A 21087-nucleotide genomic window follows, 5' to 3' on the forward strand; every position below is an offset into this window, starting at 1 on the left:
CGCCGAGGGGGCGGGGCTTCTCCCTCAGCACTCACCAGCGCCATTTTCTCTCCACAGCATCGCTGAGAGGAAGCTCCCCGGACTCTCCCCTGCTTACACACGGTGAAGGGGTGTTTAAAAGAGAGGGGGGCACATAATTGGCGGATAAGATATTATACAGCGCTGCTGGGGAAAAACATTTTGTGTTGGTCTCCAGGATCATTGCGCTGGGGTGTGTACTGGCATACTCTCTCTCTGTCTCTCCAAAGGGCCTTGACAGGGATACTGTCTTCAGAAAGGGGTTTCCTGTGTGTGTGAAGTGTGTATCGGTACGCGTGTGTCGACATGTTTGACGAGGAAGGCTCGCTTAATGTGGAGGGGGAGTGCTTGAATGTCATGTCGCCGTCGGCAACGCCGACACCGGAATGGGTGGATATGCTGAATGTCTTGAATGCAAATGTTAATCTATTGCATAAAAAGTTAGACAAGGCAGAAGCTAGGGATCAGTCAGGTAGCCAGTCCATGCCTGTCCCTGTGGCGCCAGGCCCTTCGGGGTCTCAGAAGCGCACCATATCCCAGATCGATGTCACAGATACCGACACAGATACTGATTCTAGTGTCGACTATGAAGATGCAAAATTACAGCCGAAGGTGGCAAAAGGTATTCGGTACATGATTATTGCCATTAAAGAGGTTTTGCATATTACTGAAGAACCCCCTGTCCCTGACACGAGGGTACACATGTATAAAGAGAAAAAGCCTGATGTCACTTTACCATCCTCATTTGAACTAAGTGAATTGTGCGAAAAGGCTTGGGAATCTCCAGATAGGAGACCACAAGTTCCCAAAAGGATTCTTATGGTGTATCCTTTTCCACAAACTGATAGGATACGCTGGGAATCTTCGCCTAAAGTAGACAAGGCGCTGACACGCTTGTCCAAAAAGGTGGCACTGCCTTCTCATGATACGGCTTCCCTCAAGAAACCTGCTGACCGCAGGCAGGAAATTACCTTGAAGCACATTTACACTCATTCAGGTACTATTGCTAGACCGGCTATGGCGTCTGCCTGGGTTTGTAGTGCGGTTGTGGCATGGGCAGATTCCTTATCTACGGAGATTGACACCTTAGATAGGGATGCTATTCAAATGACCATAGAGCATATCAGAGATGCTGCCTTGTATATGAGAGATGCTCAGAGAGACATTTGTTTACTAAGCTCTAGAATAAATGCTATGTCTATTTCTGCTAGGCGGCTCTTGTGGACCCGACAGTGGACGGGAGACGCCGATTCAAAGCGGCATATGGAGTCCTTGCCTTACAAAGGGGAGGAGTTGTTTGGAGACGGCCTCTCGGACCTTGTCTCTACGGCTACGGCTGGTAAGTCGAATTTCTTACCTTATGGCCCCCCGCAGCATACAAAATAGGCACCTCATTATCAAATGCAGTCCTTTCGTTCCAATAAAAACAAAAAGGTACGGGGGTCGTCCTTTGTTGCCAGAGGGAAAGGTAGGGGAAAAAAGCTGCACACAGCTAGTTCCCAGGAGCAAAAGTCCTCCCCTGCCTCTGCAAAGTCCACCGCATGACGCTGGGGCTTCCCGGGGGGAGGCAGATCTAGTGGGGGCTCGTCTTCGGTTTTTCAGCCACGTCTGGGTTGACTCGCAGGTGGATCCCTGGGCATTAGAGATTGTTTCTCAGGGATACAGGCTGGAATTCGAAGACTTGCCTCCTCGCCGGTTTTTCAAATCGGCTCTGCCGGCTTCCCCGTCAGAGAGGGAGCTCGTGTTGGCGGCAATCCAAAAATTGTATATTCAACAGGTGATTGTCACAGTTCCTCATCTCCAGCAAGGAGAGGGATATTACTCGACCCTGTTTGTGGTTCCGAAACCGGACGGTTCGGTCAGACCCATTTTAAACTTAAAATCTCTGAACCTGTACTTGAAGAGGTTCAAGTTCAAGATGGAATCACTCAGGGCGGTCATCGCCAGCCTGGAGGGGGGGGATTGGATGGTGTCCCTGGACATAAAGGATGCATACCTTCATGTTCCGATATTCCCCCCTCATCAGGCGTTCCTGAGATTTGCAGTGCAGGACTGTCACTACAATTTCAGGCGTTGCCGTTTGGGCTTTCCACGGCCCGAGGATTTTCACCAAGGTAATGGCGGAAATGATGGTGCTCCTGCGCAGGCAGGGGGTCACAATTATCCCATACTTGGACGATCTCCTCATAAAGGCGAGATCTCGGGAGAAGTTGCTGGACAGCGTGTCTCTGTCCATGAAGACGTTGCAGATACACGGCTGGATTCTCAATATACCGAAGTCCCAGCTAGTCCCTACAACGCGTCTGACCTTTTTGGTCCTGATTCTAGACACAGACCAGAAAAATGTTTTTCTTCCGATCGAAAAGGTTCAGGAACTCATAGCCGTTGTCAGGAACCTATTAAAACCAAAAAAGGTTTCAGTGCATTATTGCACGCGAGTCCTGGGGAAGATGGTGGCTTCATACGAGGCCATCCCTTTCGGCAGGTTCCATGCGAGGACATTTCAATGGGACCTCTTGGACAAGTGGTCCGGGTCCCATTTACGAATGCATCAAAGGATCACCCTGTCTCCCTGGACCAGGGTATCTCTCCTGTGGTGGCTGAACAGTGCTCACCTGCTAGAGGGTCGCAGGTTCGGCATTCAGGACTGGGTCCTGGTGACCACGGATGCAAGCCTCCGAGGCTGGGGAGCAGTAACACTGGGAAGAAATTTCCAAGGTCTCTGGTCAAACCTAGAGACTTGTCTCCACATCAACGTCCTGGAGTTGAGGGCCATATACAACGCCCTGTGTCAAGCGGAGGAATTGCTTCGGAGAAAACCGGTTCTGATTCAGTCGGACAACGTCACGGCAGTGGCTCATATAAACCGGCAAGGCGGAACAAGGAGCAGAGTGGCCATGGCAGAAGTGACCAGGATTCTACGCTGGGCGGAAGGCCATGTAAGCGCTCTATCAGCAGTGTTCATCCCGAGGGTGGACAACTGGGAGGCGGACTTCCTCAGCAGGCACGACCTGCATTCGGGAGAGTGGGGACTTCATCAAGAAGTCTTCGCACAGATCACGGATCGATGGGGACTGCCTCAAATCGTCATGATGGCATCCCGTCTCAACAAAAAGCTAAAGCGGTATTGCGCCAGGTCAAGGGACCCTCATGCGGTAGCGGTAGATGCTCTGGTGACACCTTGGGTGTTCAGATCGGTCTATGTGTTTCCTCCTCTTCCTCTCATACCCAAAGTGTTGAGAATAATAAGAATGAGCAGGGTCAGAACAATCCTCTTTGTTCCAGATTGGCCACGGAGGACTTGGTATCCGGAGCTGCAAGAGTTGCTCACAGAAGATCAGTGGCCTCTTCCTCTAAGGCAGGACCTGCTGCAGCAGGGGCCCTGTCTGTTCCAAGACTTACCGCGGCTGCGTTTGACGGCATGGCGGTTGAACGCCGGATCCTAGCGGACAAGGAATTCCAGAGGAAGTCATTCCTACCCTGATCAAGGCTAGGAAAGACATGACGTTAAAACATTATCACCGTATATGGCGGAAATATGTTTCTTGGTGTGAGGCCAGAGCTGCTCCTACGGAGGAGTTCCATTTGGGCCGTCTACTTCACTTCCTTCAAACAGGCGTGACTTTGGGCCTAAAATTAGGGTCCATAAAGGTCCAAATTTCGGCCTTATCCGTTTTCTTTCAAAGAGAATTAGCATCTCTTCCTGAAGTACAGACTTTTGTGAAGGGGGTGCTGCATATTCAGCCTCCCTTTGTGCCTCCGGTGGCGCCTTGGGATCTTAACGTGGTGTTACGTTTCCTCAAGTCACCTTGGTTTGAACCACTCAAAACTGTGGAGTTGAAATACCTCACGTGGAAAGTGGTCATGTTGTTGGCATTAGCTTCGGCTAGACGTGTTTCAGAATTGGCGGCTTTATCACATAAAAGCCCATACTTGGTTTTTCACGTGGATAGGGCAGAGTTGAGGACTCGTCCTCAATTTCTGCCAAAGGTGGTCTCATCTTTTCATATGAACCAACCTCTTGTCGTGCCTGTGGCTACACGGGACTTGGAGGATTCCGAGTCCCTGGATGTGGTCAGGGCTTTGAAGATTTATGTGACCAGAACGGCTAGAATCAGGAAGACTGAAGCTCTGTTTGTTCTGTATGCGGCCAACAAGGTTGGCGCTCCTGCTTCAAAGCAGACTATTGCTCGCTGGATCTGTAACACTATTCAGCAGGCGCATTCTACGGCAGGATTGCCGTTACCGAAATCGGTTAAGGCCCATTCCACTAGGAAAGTGGGCTCTTCTTGGGCGGCTGCCCGAGGGGTCTCGGCATTACATTTGTGCCGAGCAGCTACTTGGTCGGGGTCTATCACCTTTGCAAAGTTCTATAAGTTTGATACCCTGGCTGAGGAGGACCACCTGTTTGCTCAATCGGTGCTGCAGAGTCATCCGCACTCTTCCGCCCATTTGGGAGCTTTGGTATAATCCCTATGGTCCTTACGGAGTCCCAGCATCCTCAAGGACGTTAGAGAAAATAAGATTTTACTTACCGGTAAATCTATTTCTCGTAGTCCGTAGAGGATGCTGGGCTCCCGTCCCAAGTGCGGACTTCTTCTGCAAGACTTGTATATAGTTATTGCTTACATAAGGGTTATGTTATAGTTTATCGGTTGAACCGTGGCTATGTTGTTGTTCATACTGTTAACTGGGCAGTTTATCACAAGTTATACGGTGTGATTGGTGTGGCTGGTATGGATCTCGCCCTTAGATTTACAAAAATCCTTCCTCGTACTGTCCATCTCCTTTGGGCACAGTTTCCCTAACTGAGGTCTGGAGGAGGGGCATAGAGGGAGGAGCCAGTGCACACCCAGAGTCCAAAGCTTTCTTAAAGTGCCCTATCTCCTGCGGAGCCCGTCTATTCCCCATGGTCCTTACGGAGTCCCAGCATCCTCTACGGACTACGAGAAATAGATTTACCGGTAAGTAAAATCTTATTTTTACCTTTTCCAGGATCTACCGCGTTAACCGGCTGATCGCAAAATTGACACAACGCTCAAATCCATATACACGGCTTCAGGGGCGATTCTACGTCCTACTATTGCCTGTGCATGGATTTCCAAAGCCATAGTAAAGTGGTCAGGCACGTTACTTGAAGATTTGGATACAATGGATAAAAGTGACGTTGAATTGTTTTTACGTAACATTCAGGATTCTGCAGGATTTATGGTGGAATCCATGAAAGACCTGGGTTCCATGGCTGCAGGGATATCTTCCAACCGCAGGCAAGTCACCTTCCCTTCCCTCAGCTGCGCCTGCTACGAAGAAACCTTTTTCTTCAGCTGCATCACAGTCCTTTCGGGCTTCTAAAACAAGGAAGGCCAAGCCGTCTAACACCTTCTTTAGGGGAGGTCGGCCAAAATCCAAGAAACCAGCTGCTGCGGGTTCCCAGGAACAGAAGCCTGCTTCAGGTACGTCAAAGTCCTCAGCATGACGGTGGACCGCGGGGCCTGGAAGTAGGGCTGGTGGGGGCGAGGCTCAGGCATTTCAGCCACGTCTGGGTGTTGTCCGGTCTGGATCTCTGGGTGCAGGAAATTGTGTCCCAGGGGTACAGCCTGGAGATTCAAGATCTCCCACCTCACCGATTCTTCAAATCAGGCTTGCCAACTTTGCTGGCGGACAGGGCTATCTTACAGGAAGCCATCCAAAAGTTGGTGGAGTCACAGGTCATTGTACCAGTTCTACCTCATTTGCAAAGCAAAGGTTACTATTCAAACCTTTTCGTGGTACCGAAACCGGATGGTTCGGTCAGGCCCATTTTGAACTTGACATCGCTAAACCCCTTTCTGAGGGAGTTCAAGTTCAAAATGGAGTCTCTGAGGGTGGTGATATCAGGTCTGGAGTTTCGGTTCATCAGTGCATTCGCCTTCTGGGGAAGATGGTGGCCTGTTACGAGTCTCTGCAGTACGGGAGATTTCATGCTTGGCCCTTCCAACTGGATCTCCTGGACAAATGGTCAGGATCTCATCTACACATGCAGCAGAGAATACGTCTGTCGCAAAAGGCCAGGATTTCACTCCTCTGGTGGCTACAATTACCTCACCTTCTGGAGGGCCGCAGGTTCGGGATTCAGAACTGGATCCTTCTAACCACGGATGCAAGTCTCCGGGGCTGAGGCGCAGTCACTCAGGGGAAAACCTTCCAAGGAAGGTGGTCAAGTCTGGAAGCCGGCCTACCAATAAACATTCTGGAACTAAGAGCCATCTACAATGGTCTTCTCCAAGCGGCCCACCTTCTGCGAGATCGGGCTATTCAAGTGCAGTCGGATAATGTAATGACAGTAGTTTACATAAAATGACAAGGCGGAATGAAGAGCAGAGGTAACAAAAATCATCCTCTGGGCAGAAAGACATGCGTTGGCGTTGTCAGCAATCTTCATTCCGGGAGTAGACAACTGGGAAGCAGACACGATCTCCATCCAGGGGAGTGGGGACTCCATCCAGAGGTGTTCAAGGAGGTAACAGACCTTTGGGTAGTACCTCAAATAGACACGATGGCCTCTTGTCTCAACAAGAAGCTTCAGCTGTATTGTTTCAGGTCAAGGGACCCGCAAGCAGTAGTGGTGGACGCCCTAGTAACTCCGTGGGTGTTCCAGTTGGTGTATGTGTTTCCTCCACTTCCACTCATTCCAAGAGTTCTGCAGCTCATAAGGAGAACAAGAGTTCAAGCGATCCTCATTGCTCTGGACTGACCAAGAAGGGCTTGGTACGTGGATCTTCTGGATCTACTGCTAGAAGAACCGAGGCCTCTTCCTCTTCGGGAGGACCTGCTGCAGCAGGGGCCATTTGCCTATCAAGACCTATCACGGCTATGTTTGACGGCATGGAAGTTGAATTCCAGAAATTAGCTTGGAAGGGCATTCCGAACAAGGTTATTCCTACCCTGATACAGGCTAGGAAAGGAGTAACGTCTAAGCATTACCATCGTATTTGGAAAAAAATATGTATCTTGGTGTGAGTCCAAGAAGTTTCCTACGGTGGAGTTTCAACTGGGCCGTTTTCTCCTCTTCCTGTAAGCAGGTGTGGATATGGGCCTGAGGTTGGGATCCGTAAAGGTCCAGATTTCGACCCTATCCCTTTTCATCCAGAAACAGTTGGCTTCCCTCCCGGAGGTTCAGACTTTTCTGAAAGGGGTTCTGCATATCTAGCCTCTCTTTGTGCTGCCTACTGCGCCCTGGGATCTTAACGTGGTGTTACAGTTCCTCCAATCAGATTGGTTCGAACCTCTAACGGAGGTTGAGGTCAAATTTCTCACGTGGAAGGCTGTAATTTTGTTGGCCTTAGCTTCTGCTAGACGTGTGTCGGAGTTAGGGGCTTTGTCTTGTAAGAGCCCCTACTTGATCTTCCATGAGGATAGAGCTGAGCTCTGGACACGTCCGCAGTTCCTTCCGAAGGTTGTGTCTGCATTTCATATCAACCAACCTATTGTGGTGCCAGTGGCTACTGACTTCTCAGTTTCATCAAAGTCCTTGGATGTTGTAAGGGCTCTGAAAATCTATGTGAAGAGGACTGCTCGTCACAGAAAATCGGACTCTGTTTCTCCTGTATGATCCCAAGAAACTTGGGTGTCCTGCTTCTAAGCAGACGATCTCTCGCTTGATCAGGTTTACTATCCAGCATGCGTATTCTACAGCAGGATTGCCGTGTCCTACGTCTGTTAAAGCACACTCTACTCGTAAGGTGGGTTCTTCCTGGGCGGCTGCCCGGGGTGTCTCGGCTTTACAGCTTTGCCGAGCGGCTACTTGGTCTGGGTCGAACACGTTTGCAAAGTTTTACAGGTTCTATACTTTGGCCTCTGAGGACCTGAAGTTTGGTCAATCAGTTCTGCAGGAGCCTCCGCGCTCTCCCTCCCGTTCTGGGAGCTTTGGTACATCCCCATGGTACTAATGTGGACCACAGCATCCTCTAGGACGTAAGAGAAAATAGGCTTTTAATTACCTACCGGTAAATCCAGTACTCGTAGTCCGTAGAGGATCCTGTGCGCCCGCCCATCGCTTCGTGGTCCTGCAAAATGGTTACTTTGTTCAAGACTGCTTAGTTCTTGGTTTAGTACTGTATTGTTACTTGGTTAAGTAATTTTACTCAGCTGCTGCTGTGGTTCAAGCTAGTTAGCTTGTTTTGCCTTATGTATGTGAGTTGGTGTGAATCTCGCCACCATCTGTGTAAAATCCTTCTCTCGAAGTTGTCCGTCTCCTCTGGCACAGTTTCTAGGCTGAGTCTGGTAGGAGGGGCATAGAGGGATGAGCCAGCCCACACTCTCAAACTCTTAAAGTGCCCGTGGCATCTAGTGGACCCATCTATACCCCATGGTACTAATGTGGACCCCAGCATCCTCTATGGACTACGAGAAAAGGAGTTACCGGTAGGTAATTAAAATCCTATTTTTTAAGTCTACATTTGCCCTAACCGAACTAATGTGAGAATGGTATCCGGTCTATAGATCTACACTAAAAAGGTCTACCGTCAATAGGTAGACCACTAATTGTCAACAGGGTCAAAAGATGGACATGTAAAAGGCAGACAGGGTCAGAAGGTCGACATGATAATAGTCGACACATATGGTTGACATTTTTTTATTTATTTTTCGGACTTTACCTTCCATGTGGACTACAATTGGGATAGTAACATGTGCGGAGTACAGCAGTAGCGGCGCAAGGCACTTTGCCAAATGCATGGCGAGAGGACGCAGGACACTAATGGGGCTTGTTTGTGGCAGAAAAGTGCCAAAACACCACCCAAAAAAAATTGTCGACTTTTTATGTGTCGATCATTTCCATGTCGACCTTTTGACCCTTTCGACCTTTTCTACGGTCTATTTCATGTTGACCTTCTGACTCTGTTGACCATTTGACCTTGTTGACCTAATGCATGTCGACAATTAGTGGTCTACCTATTGACTGTAGACCTTTTTTAGTAGATCTAATAATCCACACCCTGTGAGAACACCTCTGCCCGCCCTAGCTCTGCCTCTTTGGTCCTGAGGATCAATACACCCAAATTATGTTCTAGGCACACAATGTACGCTACGTAAACTGCCACGTGATCAGCTATGCATCACCCACTGAGTATAATGTCAATTTGGCAAGAATCTTTCTTTTCTTCTTACTCCTCTCTTTCTTGTAGCTTCACACTTTTCCGGGTCCTTAGCACAGGTTTCGGTGACTGCTCTTATATTTCGGGGCTCAGTTATTTATCAGGTAAGTGTGCTTTTTGATCGCTGTTTGTGGTGTAATGTGAGTTTTGGTGACTTAATCCATTTGGACTTTTGTCTCCCTCAGACGCATTTCATCCCATTAACTGCAACGAAAGACTTCCATTTATATGTAGAAGTGATAATGTTTCCCTGTTAGAAATAGTGAGCACCAAAATATACAACTCTTCTGGAGATTGCCCTGGAAATTGGACCTCATTTGGAAACAAGGTACAAAACAAAGTACAGGGTTACTTATTACCTTATATTAGCATTTATGCTATACAGATGTGTCCTCTTTCATCCTTACTGCAATCACACTAAACAGTCCTTGAAGTCGCACCATGCTGTGGCGGGACTCGGTCGCTCTGAGCGTCTGTTTTGCATTTTGTTCGCAAAAATGCATCTTAGACGCAAAGTAATGTTATAGGACGCACAAGCAGATTCTGCTGATTAAAATGATATGCAGCATGCCTATATTCAGTGTGTAATTGCGGCTCTACCTGCATCCGAAATGCTACGAAGCAAATACAGTCGCAGTCACACACACAACTTTGCTACCGAGTAACACAGCAGTCACGCATTATGTGTAACGCGACTTGTAGCGCACAGAGAAAGATGTAAGTGGACACATCTGTAATTAAGTATTTTCACTTTTGTAAAGATTGTAATTCTAAAATTAAATCTAGGGGGGTAATTCTGAGTTGATCGCAGCAGGAACTTTGTTAGCAGTTGGGCAAAACCATGTGCACTGCAGGGGAGGCAGATATAACATGTGCAGAGAGAGATAGATTTGGGTGTGGTGACTTCAATCTGCAATCTAAATTGCAGTGTAAAAATAAAGCAGACAGTATTTACCCTGCACAGAAACAAAATAACCCACCCAAATCTAACTCTCTCTGCAAATGTTATATCTGCCCCCCCCCCTGCAGTGCACATGGTTTTGCCCAACTGCTAAAAAATGTCCTGCTGCGAAACCCACTTAACTGACGATTTTCCCCCCCCAAAAAAACCGCACCGAAATTGTAGGTTTTTTATTAGTGAATTAGGTGAAGAACATGAATCCTTATCCAAAATGATTTTAGTTAAAAAAATAAAATAAAATAATTATTTTTTTTCTCTGTTAGGGTCCACAGGTTATCCACAGGATAAAAATGGGATATAATGAAGCGACAGTGGATTTGCACCAATCGGTCATAGCTTTCCAGCCTCCCAGCATGCAACAGGCCCATCCATATATCCCCGCCTCCTGGCTCAGGCAAATCAGTTTTTTGTTTGGTGCGGCAGGAGCCGGACCATGGTCAGAGGGCTGCTGGTTTTTAGCAGCCCTAAGATTTCTTATTTTATTTTTATAGTCTTACTTTTTTTCTGAGCAATCTTTCTGAACAGCGTCTTATACGTACCTTTAGAAAGAGTTGCTCCAACAATTCTCTGCTGGGTTGCAACAACGCTTACCCACGAGTACAGTGCTGGTTCGGCGGGCGTCTGTGTCGGATATACTAGCAGGTCCAGCAGACGTTACCAGGCTGTGGCCGGAGCATGGGGAGAAGGTAAGGCATCAGTTCCGCTTAGAAGGGGAATACAGACACAGCCACACTGTTGTGGGAGGAGACTACCAAACAGTCGCTGACGCGGCTGCCACCTCGGGTGCACCAGCACTAGGCCTTAGGGATCATAGGCTCCAGGAATAGTATGAGGCCGTGTTCCCTAGGGTTGATGTCAGCAGTGGGGAGTCAGATGCTCTCCTAGTCGCTCCTCCCCCCGTTTCATGACCAGTTTCCTCCGAGTCTCCCGCCACAAACTGTTTCCCGCTTCCGTCTCAGACGCTGTAAACGAAGGGTACCCAGTCGCAGCATAGGCGGCTTTGTGACTGGTGCGTCTGTGTTCACTGAGTGTCTGTGTTCACTATAGGTTCATTGAGCGGCAGTGTACACTAGTAGCATCTGGATCCACTCAGCGTTCGCTAACGTATTGATCGGTCCTGGAAGCGAGGTGAGTCTCCCTGTATCCCACTCTACTGAGTACGGGTAATACAGCACTAAGTCTCTATCTGCCTTTTTGAGTATGAATAGTTAGATAAGTGCATATTGCATATGAGTCTGTATACATTTATACCCCTTTCACACTGCCAGTGCCGGATCCCACCCGGGAATTGGAAACGGGTCCTTTCCGGGTGGGATCCGACATTGGCCGCTGCTGCAGGCTTCCCCAACCTGGCAATAAGGCGGGCGGGTTGCCATAGCAGCGGAGGTGGAGGTGGTGCTGGCAGATGAGATCATCTCCGCGCCGCCTCTCCCTGCTGTAGTAAACGGGTCCCGGGACGCGTCGACCCAGGAGCCGTTTACGCAGCCACTGACCCGGTATTCAACCCGGGTATAACACTACTTTATTCCCGGGTTGAATTGCCTGGTCAGGCTACACGGGATTTCGGCTATGCCCCTTTCACACCGCACGCCGACCCGTGTCGACCTGGCAATATGCCGAGTCGATACAGGGTTATTTGTGCAGTGTGAAAGGGGTATTACTGTTGTTTCTTTCACAACGCGTCTGAATACGGTAGATCTGTTTAAACATGATTCAGTAATATGTTCTCCTACATACTTGAAATGTAGTTGTAGTTGATGATGTGCTCATATTGCTTATTATACTAATGTATAACATGCGACTGACTGCTAGTGTGATTGCTGACTTTAATATATTCTGTCAGTTTTGTTCTATTCCGATCCTCAATGCTGGTGCATGGGCAGGGTCGGATTGTATGTCACTTTAAAATCTTAAAGTGATTACAGTCACAAATTGTGTAGTACACCGTGGAAGTGTTTATTATTTATCATGTCTAAGAGCGGCAAAGGTGAGGAAGATACACTCACAGCAACACCAACACTCATATCATATTTGTCTTGCAAATGGGTGTAATTCTCTCAGGATCTGGTTTAGGATGGTTTGTGTGGAAATTGTTTTAGCTTTCACCAGGTGTTCTTGAAAAATACAAGGCAGATTCAGGTGCAGGTTGATCCACCTTGGCCTATGTTTGCACAGACTTTATCCAGTATAGCTGAAAGGATAATTCCTCCAACTCCTGTACCGGGGATAGGTTACACGATTAACCCTTACATGCAGCTACCCACCTGTGGTGTATCACTTCCAGCAGCTGCCTCTCAAAAGAAACAGGCTGATAAGCCAGTGGTAAGTAAATCTTCATCTTTACAGGCTACACATGGTTCGGATGAGGATTTATCGGAGGATGAAAGCTCAATTAATTCTGCTTCGGCATACGAAGAGGAGGAAGAAGGTCTCGGCTCTGTGGATATAGCTGAGTTAATTAAAGCAATGAAAGCCATTCTATCCTCAGAGGATTCAGCGGAGCCTGTGTTAAAAACCAAGGCACCTGTGTTTAAACGTCCCAAAACAGTTAAGACTGAATTTCCAGGGTCAGATCAGCTGACGGAAATCATGGAAGAGGCTTGGGCTATGCCTAATAAGTTTAGAATTCCTAAGAAATGGAATTCCAATTATCCTCTTCCAGCTGGGGATTGTTTAAAAAGAGAGGTGGCTCCTAAAGTAGATACACATGTGATTCGATTAGTGAGAAAATCTACATTACCTTTGCCTTCAACATCATTAAATGATGTCATTGATAGGAGAGTGGATGGTTTTCTAAAAAAACATTTTTTCCCTGTCTGGGACAGTCATAAGGCCAAGCATGGCTTCAGCTTGGATGGCAAAGGTAGTTTCTGCCTGGGCTGATGCATTGGAGGGGGATTTTTCAATAGCATCTAGAGAGCAAAAATCGCATATAGCACATATAAAACAGGCTGCGATGTTCTTGGAAGAAGCAGCATTGGATATGGGTACTATTGCCTCCAGGGCATCAGCTTCAACAATAGCTGCTCGTAGAGCAGGTTGGCTACGTATGTGGAAAGCTGATTCAGAATCTAAGAAGGATTTGTAATCTTTGCCCTTTTCTGGAGATATTCTTTTTGGTAAAGAATTGACAAATATTTTGAAGTCAGAAGCAAACTCCAAGAAAGTAAAGTTTCTTTCCACATACAATTTCAAACCTAAAGTTTTGGCTTTTCTGACCTTTTTCGGTCTCAAGGAAAAGCTAAAGGTAAAAGTGATAGCAGGCAGTCCCAATACAATAAGTCTGGTAATTCTAAAAAGCATTGGGCTACCAAAGGACCGGTTGGTAAAACAGATAAGCCGTCAGCCTGATGGTGCGGGCCTCCACCTGGGGGATCCCAGGGTGGGGGGCCGACTTCTTCAGTTTGTACAGATCTGGCAGCAGTCTACAACAGATACCTGGGTGCAGGAAATGGTATCTCTAGATTATACTTTTGCCTTCAAGAAGCACCCTCCTCAAAGGTTTTTTTGTACCAGCCCGTCTCGGGTAGAGACAAAGGCCAGGGCTTTGCAAGAGGCAGTTCAGAAATTGCTTCTGTCAGGAGTAGTCAATCCAGTTCCTCATGCACAATGAGGACAGGGGTTTTCCTCCAACCTGTTTTTAGTTCAGAAGCCAAATGGGTCATTTTGTCCCATTCTCAATCTCAAAGTGCTGAACAAATACATTTGGGTACTTCTGTTTCACATGGACATGTTACGTTCCATCTGTCACAACTGAGGGCCTGAGCTGACGGGAGGCAGCCACAGTTGTAGGGGCTGAGATGTAATGGAACCTGGGAGGTTGTATCAGACCCCTAGACATGTAAGTAACATGTAGAATAACTGCCCGAAGGCGTGACCACGACAACCAGGATAAAAGTCAATGATGTTTATTATGACAAACTCCGTAACACAGCAGCAGTAAAAGGAAACATAAAAGTCAACAGAGGATAAATACAATTCCTGGGTACTACAGGGTGGCAAGGGCCACAGGCACTGGTAGTGTGAGACAGTTCTTATAATCTTCTAGTTGGAAAGTCCTTACCAGGCCTGACTGTAGCAATGGAGAGAACCCAGGATCGTACCAGCTGATGTTCCAGGAAAGTCTGGGCTGCTGAAGGTAAAACGGCTGCTGTGGATACTGGCTGGAACCAGACTGTTGTTGGTACGGAGTGGATACTGGTTGGAACCAGTTAAATAATAAACGAACTTGAGAGCGATGAAATAATAATGAAGTTTGGAGTTTGAGAGCGGTGAAATAATAATACCGGTGGAGAGTGGTAAACTGCAGAAAAGTACATCGGCCCTTTAAGAGAAGCTATACACTGCTGGAAGCTGGGCTGGAAGCAGGTGATTGTTTGAGAGCGGTGAAATAATAATACCGGTGGAGAGTGGTAAACTGCAGAAAGGACACCGGCCATTTAAGAGAAGCTGTACACTGCTGGAAGCTGGGCTGGAAGCAGGTGATTGTTGTAGCTGGAAACAGGTGAGTCCAGAATGGATCGGAGAGTCAGGCTACACCGCAGATGGAATGCTGGTGCGGGTCTCTATAGCAGAAGTCTGGAGACAGGAGCTGGAACCTGGAAGACAACCACAGGAGAGAGACAAACTGGAACTAGGTTAGACAACCAAAGCACTGACGCCTTCCTTGCTCAGGCACAGCATACTTATACCTGCAGAAAGGAAGGGGTTGGCTAGGCAATTATGCAAATCAACAATACAGACAGCAGATTGGTGGAAATAATCAGATGACAAAATCCAAGATGGCTGCGCCCATGCAGACACTTGGAGGGAAGTTTGGTTTGTAATCCATGTGAGAATTGAAACAGTAATGGCGACGCCGGCCACAGGAGACAGGAGACGCCAGACTGACAAGCGCACATTTAACCACGCGGGCACAGCGGAGGCCGCGGCTGATGAAATCACCACTCTGACATTCTGCATGTGGAAACTCAGGAACAGCGGGATCCGGTCCTGGAACGCTGAGCCAGCCTTAGGAGGCATCTGAAGGGTAAGTAATGGCGTCCAGATACCCGGATCGTGACAGCACCCCCCCCTTTAGGAGTGGCCCCAGGACACTTCTTAGGCTTTAAAGGAAACTTTGCGTGGAAATTTCGGACCAAGGCAGGAGCATGGACGTCTGAGGCATTGGTCCAAGAGCGTTCTTCAGGACCATAGCCCTTCCAGTCAATGAGGTATTGTAACTGACCGTAACGGAAACGTGAGTCCAAAATCTTGGCCACCTCGTACTCGACTCCCCGTTGAGTCTGAACTTTGGGAGCTGGAGGAAGTGCGGAATGAAACCGATTCAGGATCAGCGGTTTCAACAAAGAAACATGAAATGTCCTGGGTATTTTCAAGAAGGATAGTAACTGTAACCTGTAGGCAACAGGATTGATGACTTGTTCAATCTTGAAGGGTCCGATGTAGCGAGGTGCAAATTTCATGCTGGGAACTCTCAACCTCAAATTCTTCGTGGACAGCCACACACGATCACCCACCTTGAGAGCAGGAACCGCTCTACGCTTCCTATCGGCAAACTTCTTATACCTGAATGAGGCTTTAAGCAGGGCTGCGCGGACGTTCCTCCAGTTATTTGAAAACTGACGCAAGGTGACATCCACTGCTGGAACAGAAGTTGCGGGAAGCGGTTGGAATTCTGGGACTTTAGGGTGGAATCCATAATTAATGAAGAATGGTGTAGAAGAAGATGAGGAATGGTATTGATTGTTGTGGCTGAACTCGGCCCAAGGAAGGAGTTGAACCCAGTCATCTTGAGAGGAAGACACATATATACGGAGGAAGGCCTCCAAGTCCTGATTCACCCTCTCGGTTTGACCATTGGTCTGAGGATGGTAAGCCGTGGAAAACTTTAACTTGACTTGGAGGGCTTGACACAAACTTCGCCAAAATTTGGCTACAAATTGTACTCCACGATCCGAGATGATCTCTTCAGGAAGACCGTGAAGTCGGAAGATCTCTTGTATAAACACTTGAGCCAACTTGGAAGCTGACGGAAGACCGGTGAGAGGGATGAAATGTGCCATCTTGGTGAACCGGTCAACTACCACCCAGATGGTATTAAACTTGTTGCAGATAGGTAGATCGGAAACAAAGTCCATCGACAAATGGGTCCAAGGTCGACGGGGAACAGATAATGGAACCAGTTGCACCGCAGGCGACTGGCGGGAGACTTTGTGTTGGGCACACTTTGGGCAGGAGGCAATAAATTCCATAACGTCCTTCTTCAGAGTTGGCCACCAGTAGGACCTAGAAATAAATTCAAGGGTTTTCTGAATGCCTGTATGTCCAGCAAAACGGGAAGCATGGGCCCAATGCATGAGCTTCTTCCTTAGAACTGGCTTAACAAAACTTTTCCCTGGTGGAGGCGTAGAGTCCATCCCTACCGTGGAGAATGCCAACGGATTAATAATAGGATGCTTGTCTGCAGACTCGGACTCATTTTCTTGCTCCCATGAGCGGGAAAGGGCATCGGCCTTACGATTCTGAGAACCCGGACAAAACTGGAGTTTAAAGTCAAACCTAGAGAAGAAAAGTGCCCATCTGGCCTGACGAGGATTCAGACATTGTGCGCCTTTGAGATATAAAAGATTTTTGTGGTCGGTATGTATTGTGATTGAGTGGGAAGCTCCCTCCAACAGGTATCTCCACTCCTCCAGAGCGAGCTTGATGGCTAGCAACTCCTGATCGCCAATGGCATAGTTGCGCTCAGCTGGGGAGAACTTCCGGGAGAAGAAACTGCAAGGATGTAGATGTCCATCTTTGGCCCTCTGGGATAACACTGCTCCTACTCCAACGGAGGAGGCATCTACCTCTAAGATAAAAGGAGAGTCGGTGTCGGGCTGTTTCAGAACTGGTGCAGAGATGAACCGTTGCTTCAGAAGGTGAAAGGCCTGTGTAGCTTCCTCGGACCACTTGGACGGATTAGCACCTTTCTTGGTTAATGCAGTGATAGGCGCCACGATGGTGGAAAAGTCTCGTATAAATTTTCTATAATAATTGGCGAACCCTAAGAACCTCTGAACCCCTTTGAGGCTTAAGGGTATAGGCCAATTCTGGATTGCTTGGAGTTTCTCAGGATCCATCTCTAGTCCGGAACCGGACACAATGTAACCTAGAAACGGAATGGTTTTAACTTCAAACACACACTTCTCCAATTTACAATAGAGGTGATTGACACGGAGACGGGAAAGAACCTGTTTTACCCAGAAACGATGATCTTCGAGATTATTAGCAAAGATGAGGATGTCGTCTAGATAAACCACGACATGGCGGTACAAGATGTCCCTGAAAATCTCATTCACGAAGTGCTGGAAGACTGCTGGAGCGTTGCTCAATCCGAAGGGCATGACGAGGTACTCATAATGTCCGTCACGGGTGTTAAAGGCGGTCTTCCACTCGTCACCCTCACGGATTCGGATGAGATTGTAGGCACCCCTCAAGTCCAGCTTTGTGAAAATAGTTGCACCACTAACTCTATCAAAGAGCTCGGTAATCAGGGGTAAAGGGTATCGGTTCTTGACGGTAATGTCGTTCAGACCTCTGTAGTCGATGCACGGACGCAGACCACCGTCTTTCTTCTTAACGAAGAAGAAGCCTGCGCCGGCTGGAGAAGAAGATGGTCGGATGAAACCCTTCGCCAGGTTCTCTTTGATGTACTCTTCCATGGAGTGTGTCTCAGGCAGAGACAACGGATAAGTTCGGCCTCGCGGTGGAACCTTCCCTGGAATGAGGTCGATTGGGCAGTACCATTCTCTATGAGGAGGAAGGATATCAGCAGAGGCTTTACTGAACACGTCCGTGAAGTCTTGATATGGAGGAGGCGGAACATCAGATGACCTGGGGAAGGAAGAACAAACAGGAAGAACTTTGGCTAAACAAGTCTCAGCACAGGAGGGACCCCATGCCAGTATTTGCGTAGTCGTCCAGTCAATTGATGGGTTGTGGAGACGGAGCCATGGAAGGCCTAAAACCACTGGATGTGTGGCTCTTGGAATCACTAAAAAAGAAATATACTCAGAATGAAGAACTCCCACTCTCAGACGAACTGGAAGAGTCCTTAAGGAAATGACTGCGTCAAAAATCTTGCTGCCATCCACGGCAGTCAAAGAGATGGACGAGGACAGTCTCTCGGTGGGTAGGGACCACCGTTTAACATAAGCTTCGGTTATGAAATTCCCAGCTGCTCCGGAATCAAGGAGGGCAATGACGTTCCTGTAACGTTGAGCAATTTGGAGCGACACTGGGAGGTTACAGTCATGAGGAGATGGAGAGGAGATCATTACTCCTAGCCGGCCCTCTCCTTGGCGAGCTAGGATCTGGAGTTTCCCGGACGTTTGGGACAGGCATTGATAGTGTGCGACGGAGCTGCACAGTAGAGACAGAGAGACTCAGAGAGACGTCTTCGGCGCTCAGCGGGAGATAGACGGGAACGACTAATTTGCATAGGCTCATCCTTGGATGGAGATGGTTGACGAGGAGGAGGAGCAGAAGATTTAGGAGTAGATGATCTTCCTCGCTCGGTTGCTCTCTCTCTGAAACGTAGATCAACCTTCGTGCAAAGAGAAATTAGCTCATCCAACTTAGAGGGCAAGTCTCTGGTAGCTAACTCATCCTTGATGCGTTCTGATAAGCCATGCCAGAATGCAGCATACAGGGCCTCGTCGTTCCATGCCAGTTCGGATGCCAGGATTTTAAACTGTATAAGATACTGTCCCACAGTACGTGTTCCCTGGCGTAAACGGAGAATCTCAGATGAAGCAGATGTTATCCGGCCTGGCTCGTCGAAGATGCGCCTGAATGTAGCTACAAAGTCAGTATAGGAGGATAGCAGGGGATCAGACTTCTCCCATAAAGGTGATGCCCAGTCAAGGGCTGAGCCACTGAGAAGGGAGATGATATAGGCAATTTTGGTACGGTCACTGAAGAAATTGCCAGGTAGAAGCTCAAAGTGGATTTCACATTGATTGAGAAATCCCCTGCAGAACCTTGGAGATCCATCAAATTTTGCTGGCGTTGGAAGATGAAGATGTGGACTGGAAATGGGTAAGGTGGGTGGGGTTACAGCTGGTGTTACTGTAGTGGACGCACCGGACGTGCCAGGTCCACGGAGGGTCGTTTGAATCCCATCCAGCCGTGTAGAGAGATCCTGGAGACAGCGGATGATGTGGCCCTGTGCAGCCTCCTGATGTTCAAGTCGGGCTGCCAGTTCTTGCATCGGCCTGGCCGCTTGATCCTGGTCTCCGGCTGGATTCATTAAGTCAGTGCTTACTGTCACAACTGAGGGCCTGAGCTGACGGGAGGCAGCCTCAGTTGTAGGGGCTGAGATGTAACGGAACCTGGGAGGTTGTATCAGACCCCTAGACATGTAAGTAACATGTAGAATAACTGCCCGAAGGCGTGACCACGACAACCAGGATAAAAGTCAATGATGTTTATTATGACAAACTCCGTAACACAGCAGCAGTAAAAGGAAACATAAAAGTCAACAGAGGATAAATACAATTCCTGGGTACTACAGGGTGGCAAGGGCCACAGGCACTGGTAGTGTGAGACAGTTCTTATAATCTTCTAGTTGGAAAGTCCTTACCAGGCCTGACTGTAGCAATGGAGAGAACCCTGGATCGTACCAGCTGATGTTCCAGGAAAGTCTGGGCTGCTGAAGGTAAAACGGCTGCTGTGGATACTGGCTGGAACCAGACTGTTGTTGGTACGGAGTGGATACTGGCTGGAACCAGTTAAATAATAAACGAACTTGAGAGCGATGAAATAATAATGAAGTTTGGAGTTTGAGAGCGGTGAAATAATAATACCGGTGGAGAGTGGTAAACTGCAGAAAAGTACACCGGCCCTTTAAGAGAAGCTATACACTGCTGGAAGCTGGGCTGGAAGCAGGTGATTGTTTGAGAGCGGTGAAATAATAATACCGGTGGAGAGTGGTAAACTGCAGAAAGGACACCGGCCCTTTAAGAGAAGCTGTACACTGCTGGAAGCTGGGCTGGAAGCAGGTGATTGTTGTAGCTGGAAACAGGTGAGTCCAGAATGGATCGGAGAGTCAGGCTACACCGCAGATGGAATGCTGGTGCGGGTCTCTATAGCAGAAGTCTGGAGACAGGAGCTGGAACCTGGAAGACAACCACAGGAGAGAGACAAACTGGAACTAGGTTAGACAACCAAAGCACTGACGCCTTCCTTGCTCAGGCACAGCATACTTATACCTGCAGCAAGGAAGGGGTTGGCTAGGCAATTATGCAAATCAACAATACAGACAGCAGATTGGTGGAAATAATCAGATGACAAAATCCAAGATGGCTGCGCCCATGCAGACACTTGGAGGGAAGTTTGGTTTGTAATCCATGTGAGAATTGAAACAGTAATGGCGACGCCGGCCACAGGAGACAGGAGACGCCAGACTGACAAGCGCACATTTAACCACGCGGGCACAGCGGAGGCCGCGGCTGATGAAATCACCACTCTGACATTCTGCATGTGGAAACTCAGGAACAGCGGGATCCGGTCCTGGAACGCTGAGCCAGCCTTAGGAGGCATCTGAAGGGTAAGTAATGGCGTCCAGATACCCGGATCGTGACACCATCATTTTGGCCATGGAGCCAGGGGATTATATAGTATCCCTGGATATACAGGATGCTTACCTGCACGTTCCTATAGCACTTTTCCATCAGTCCTATCTCAGGATCGCTATCCTCCAACAGCATTTTCAGTTCCAGGCCCTACCTTTTGGGTTACCCACAGCCCCCAGAGTATTTACCAAGATTATGATGGTAATGGCAGCTTATCTCCGCCAGCAGGGGATAAGAATTTTTCCATACCTCAACGATCTTTTAATCCTGGCACAGTCGCAGGAATTGCTCCTATGTCATCTGCAACAGACAATAACATGTCTGCAGAAGCACGGGTGGCTCATAAATTGGGCAA

The 21087-nt window shown here is 48.2% G+C and overlaps 1 protein-coding gene across 2 annotated transcripts in view; it reads left to right on the top strand.

Annotated features, from left to right (window-relative positions):
- The window catches only part of LY75 (lymphocyte antigen 75), a 283460-nt gene that overhangs the window by 176128 nt on the left and 86245 nt on the right, over nucleotides 1–21087 (top strand). For both annotated transcript variants that reach the window (XM_063933663.1, XM_063933664.1), the window contains 2 exons: nucleotides 9183–9256; nucleotides 9338–9480. In XM_063933663.1, coding sequence (XP_063789733.1) covers nucleotides 9183–9256; nucleotides 9338–9480 — 217 coding nt within the window. The remainder of the gene's footprint in view (nucleotides 1–9182; nucleotides 9257–9337; nucleotides 9481–21087) is intronic.

Source organism: Pseudophryne corroboree, chromosome 7, assembly GCF_028390025.1.
Source record: "Pseudophryne corroboree isolate aPseCor3 chromosome 7, aPseCor3.hap2, whole genome shotgun sequence".
In the NCBI taxonomy this organism is placed as follows: Eukaryota; Metazoa; Chordata; class Amphibia; order Anura; family Myobatrachidae; genus Pseudophryne; species Pseudophryne corroboree.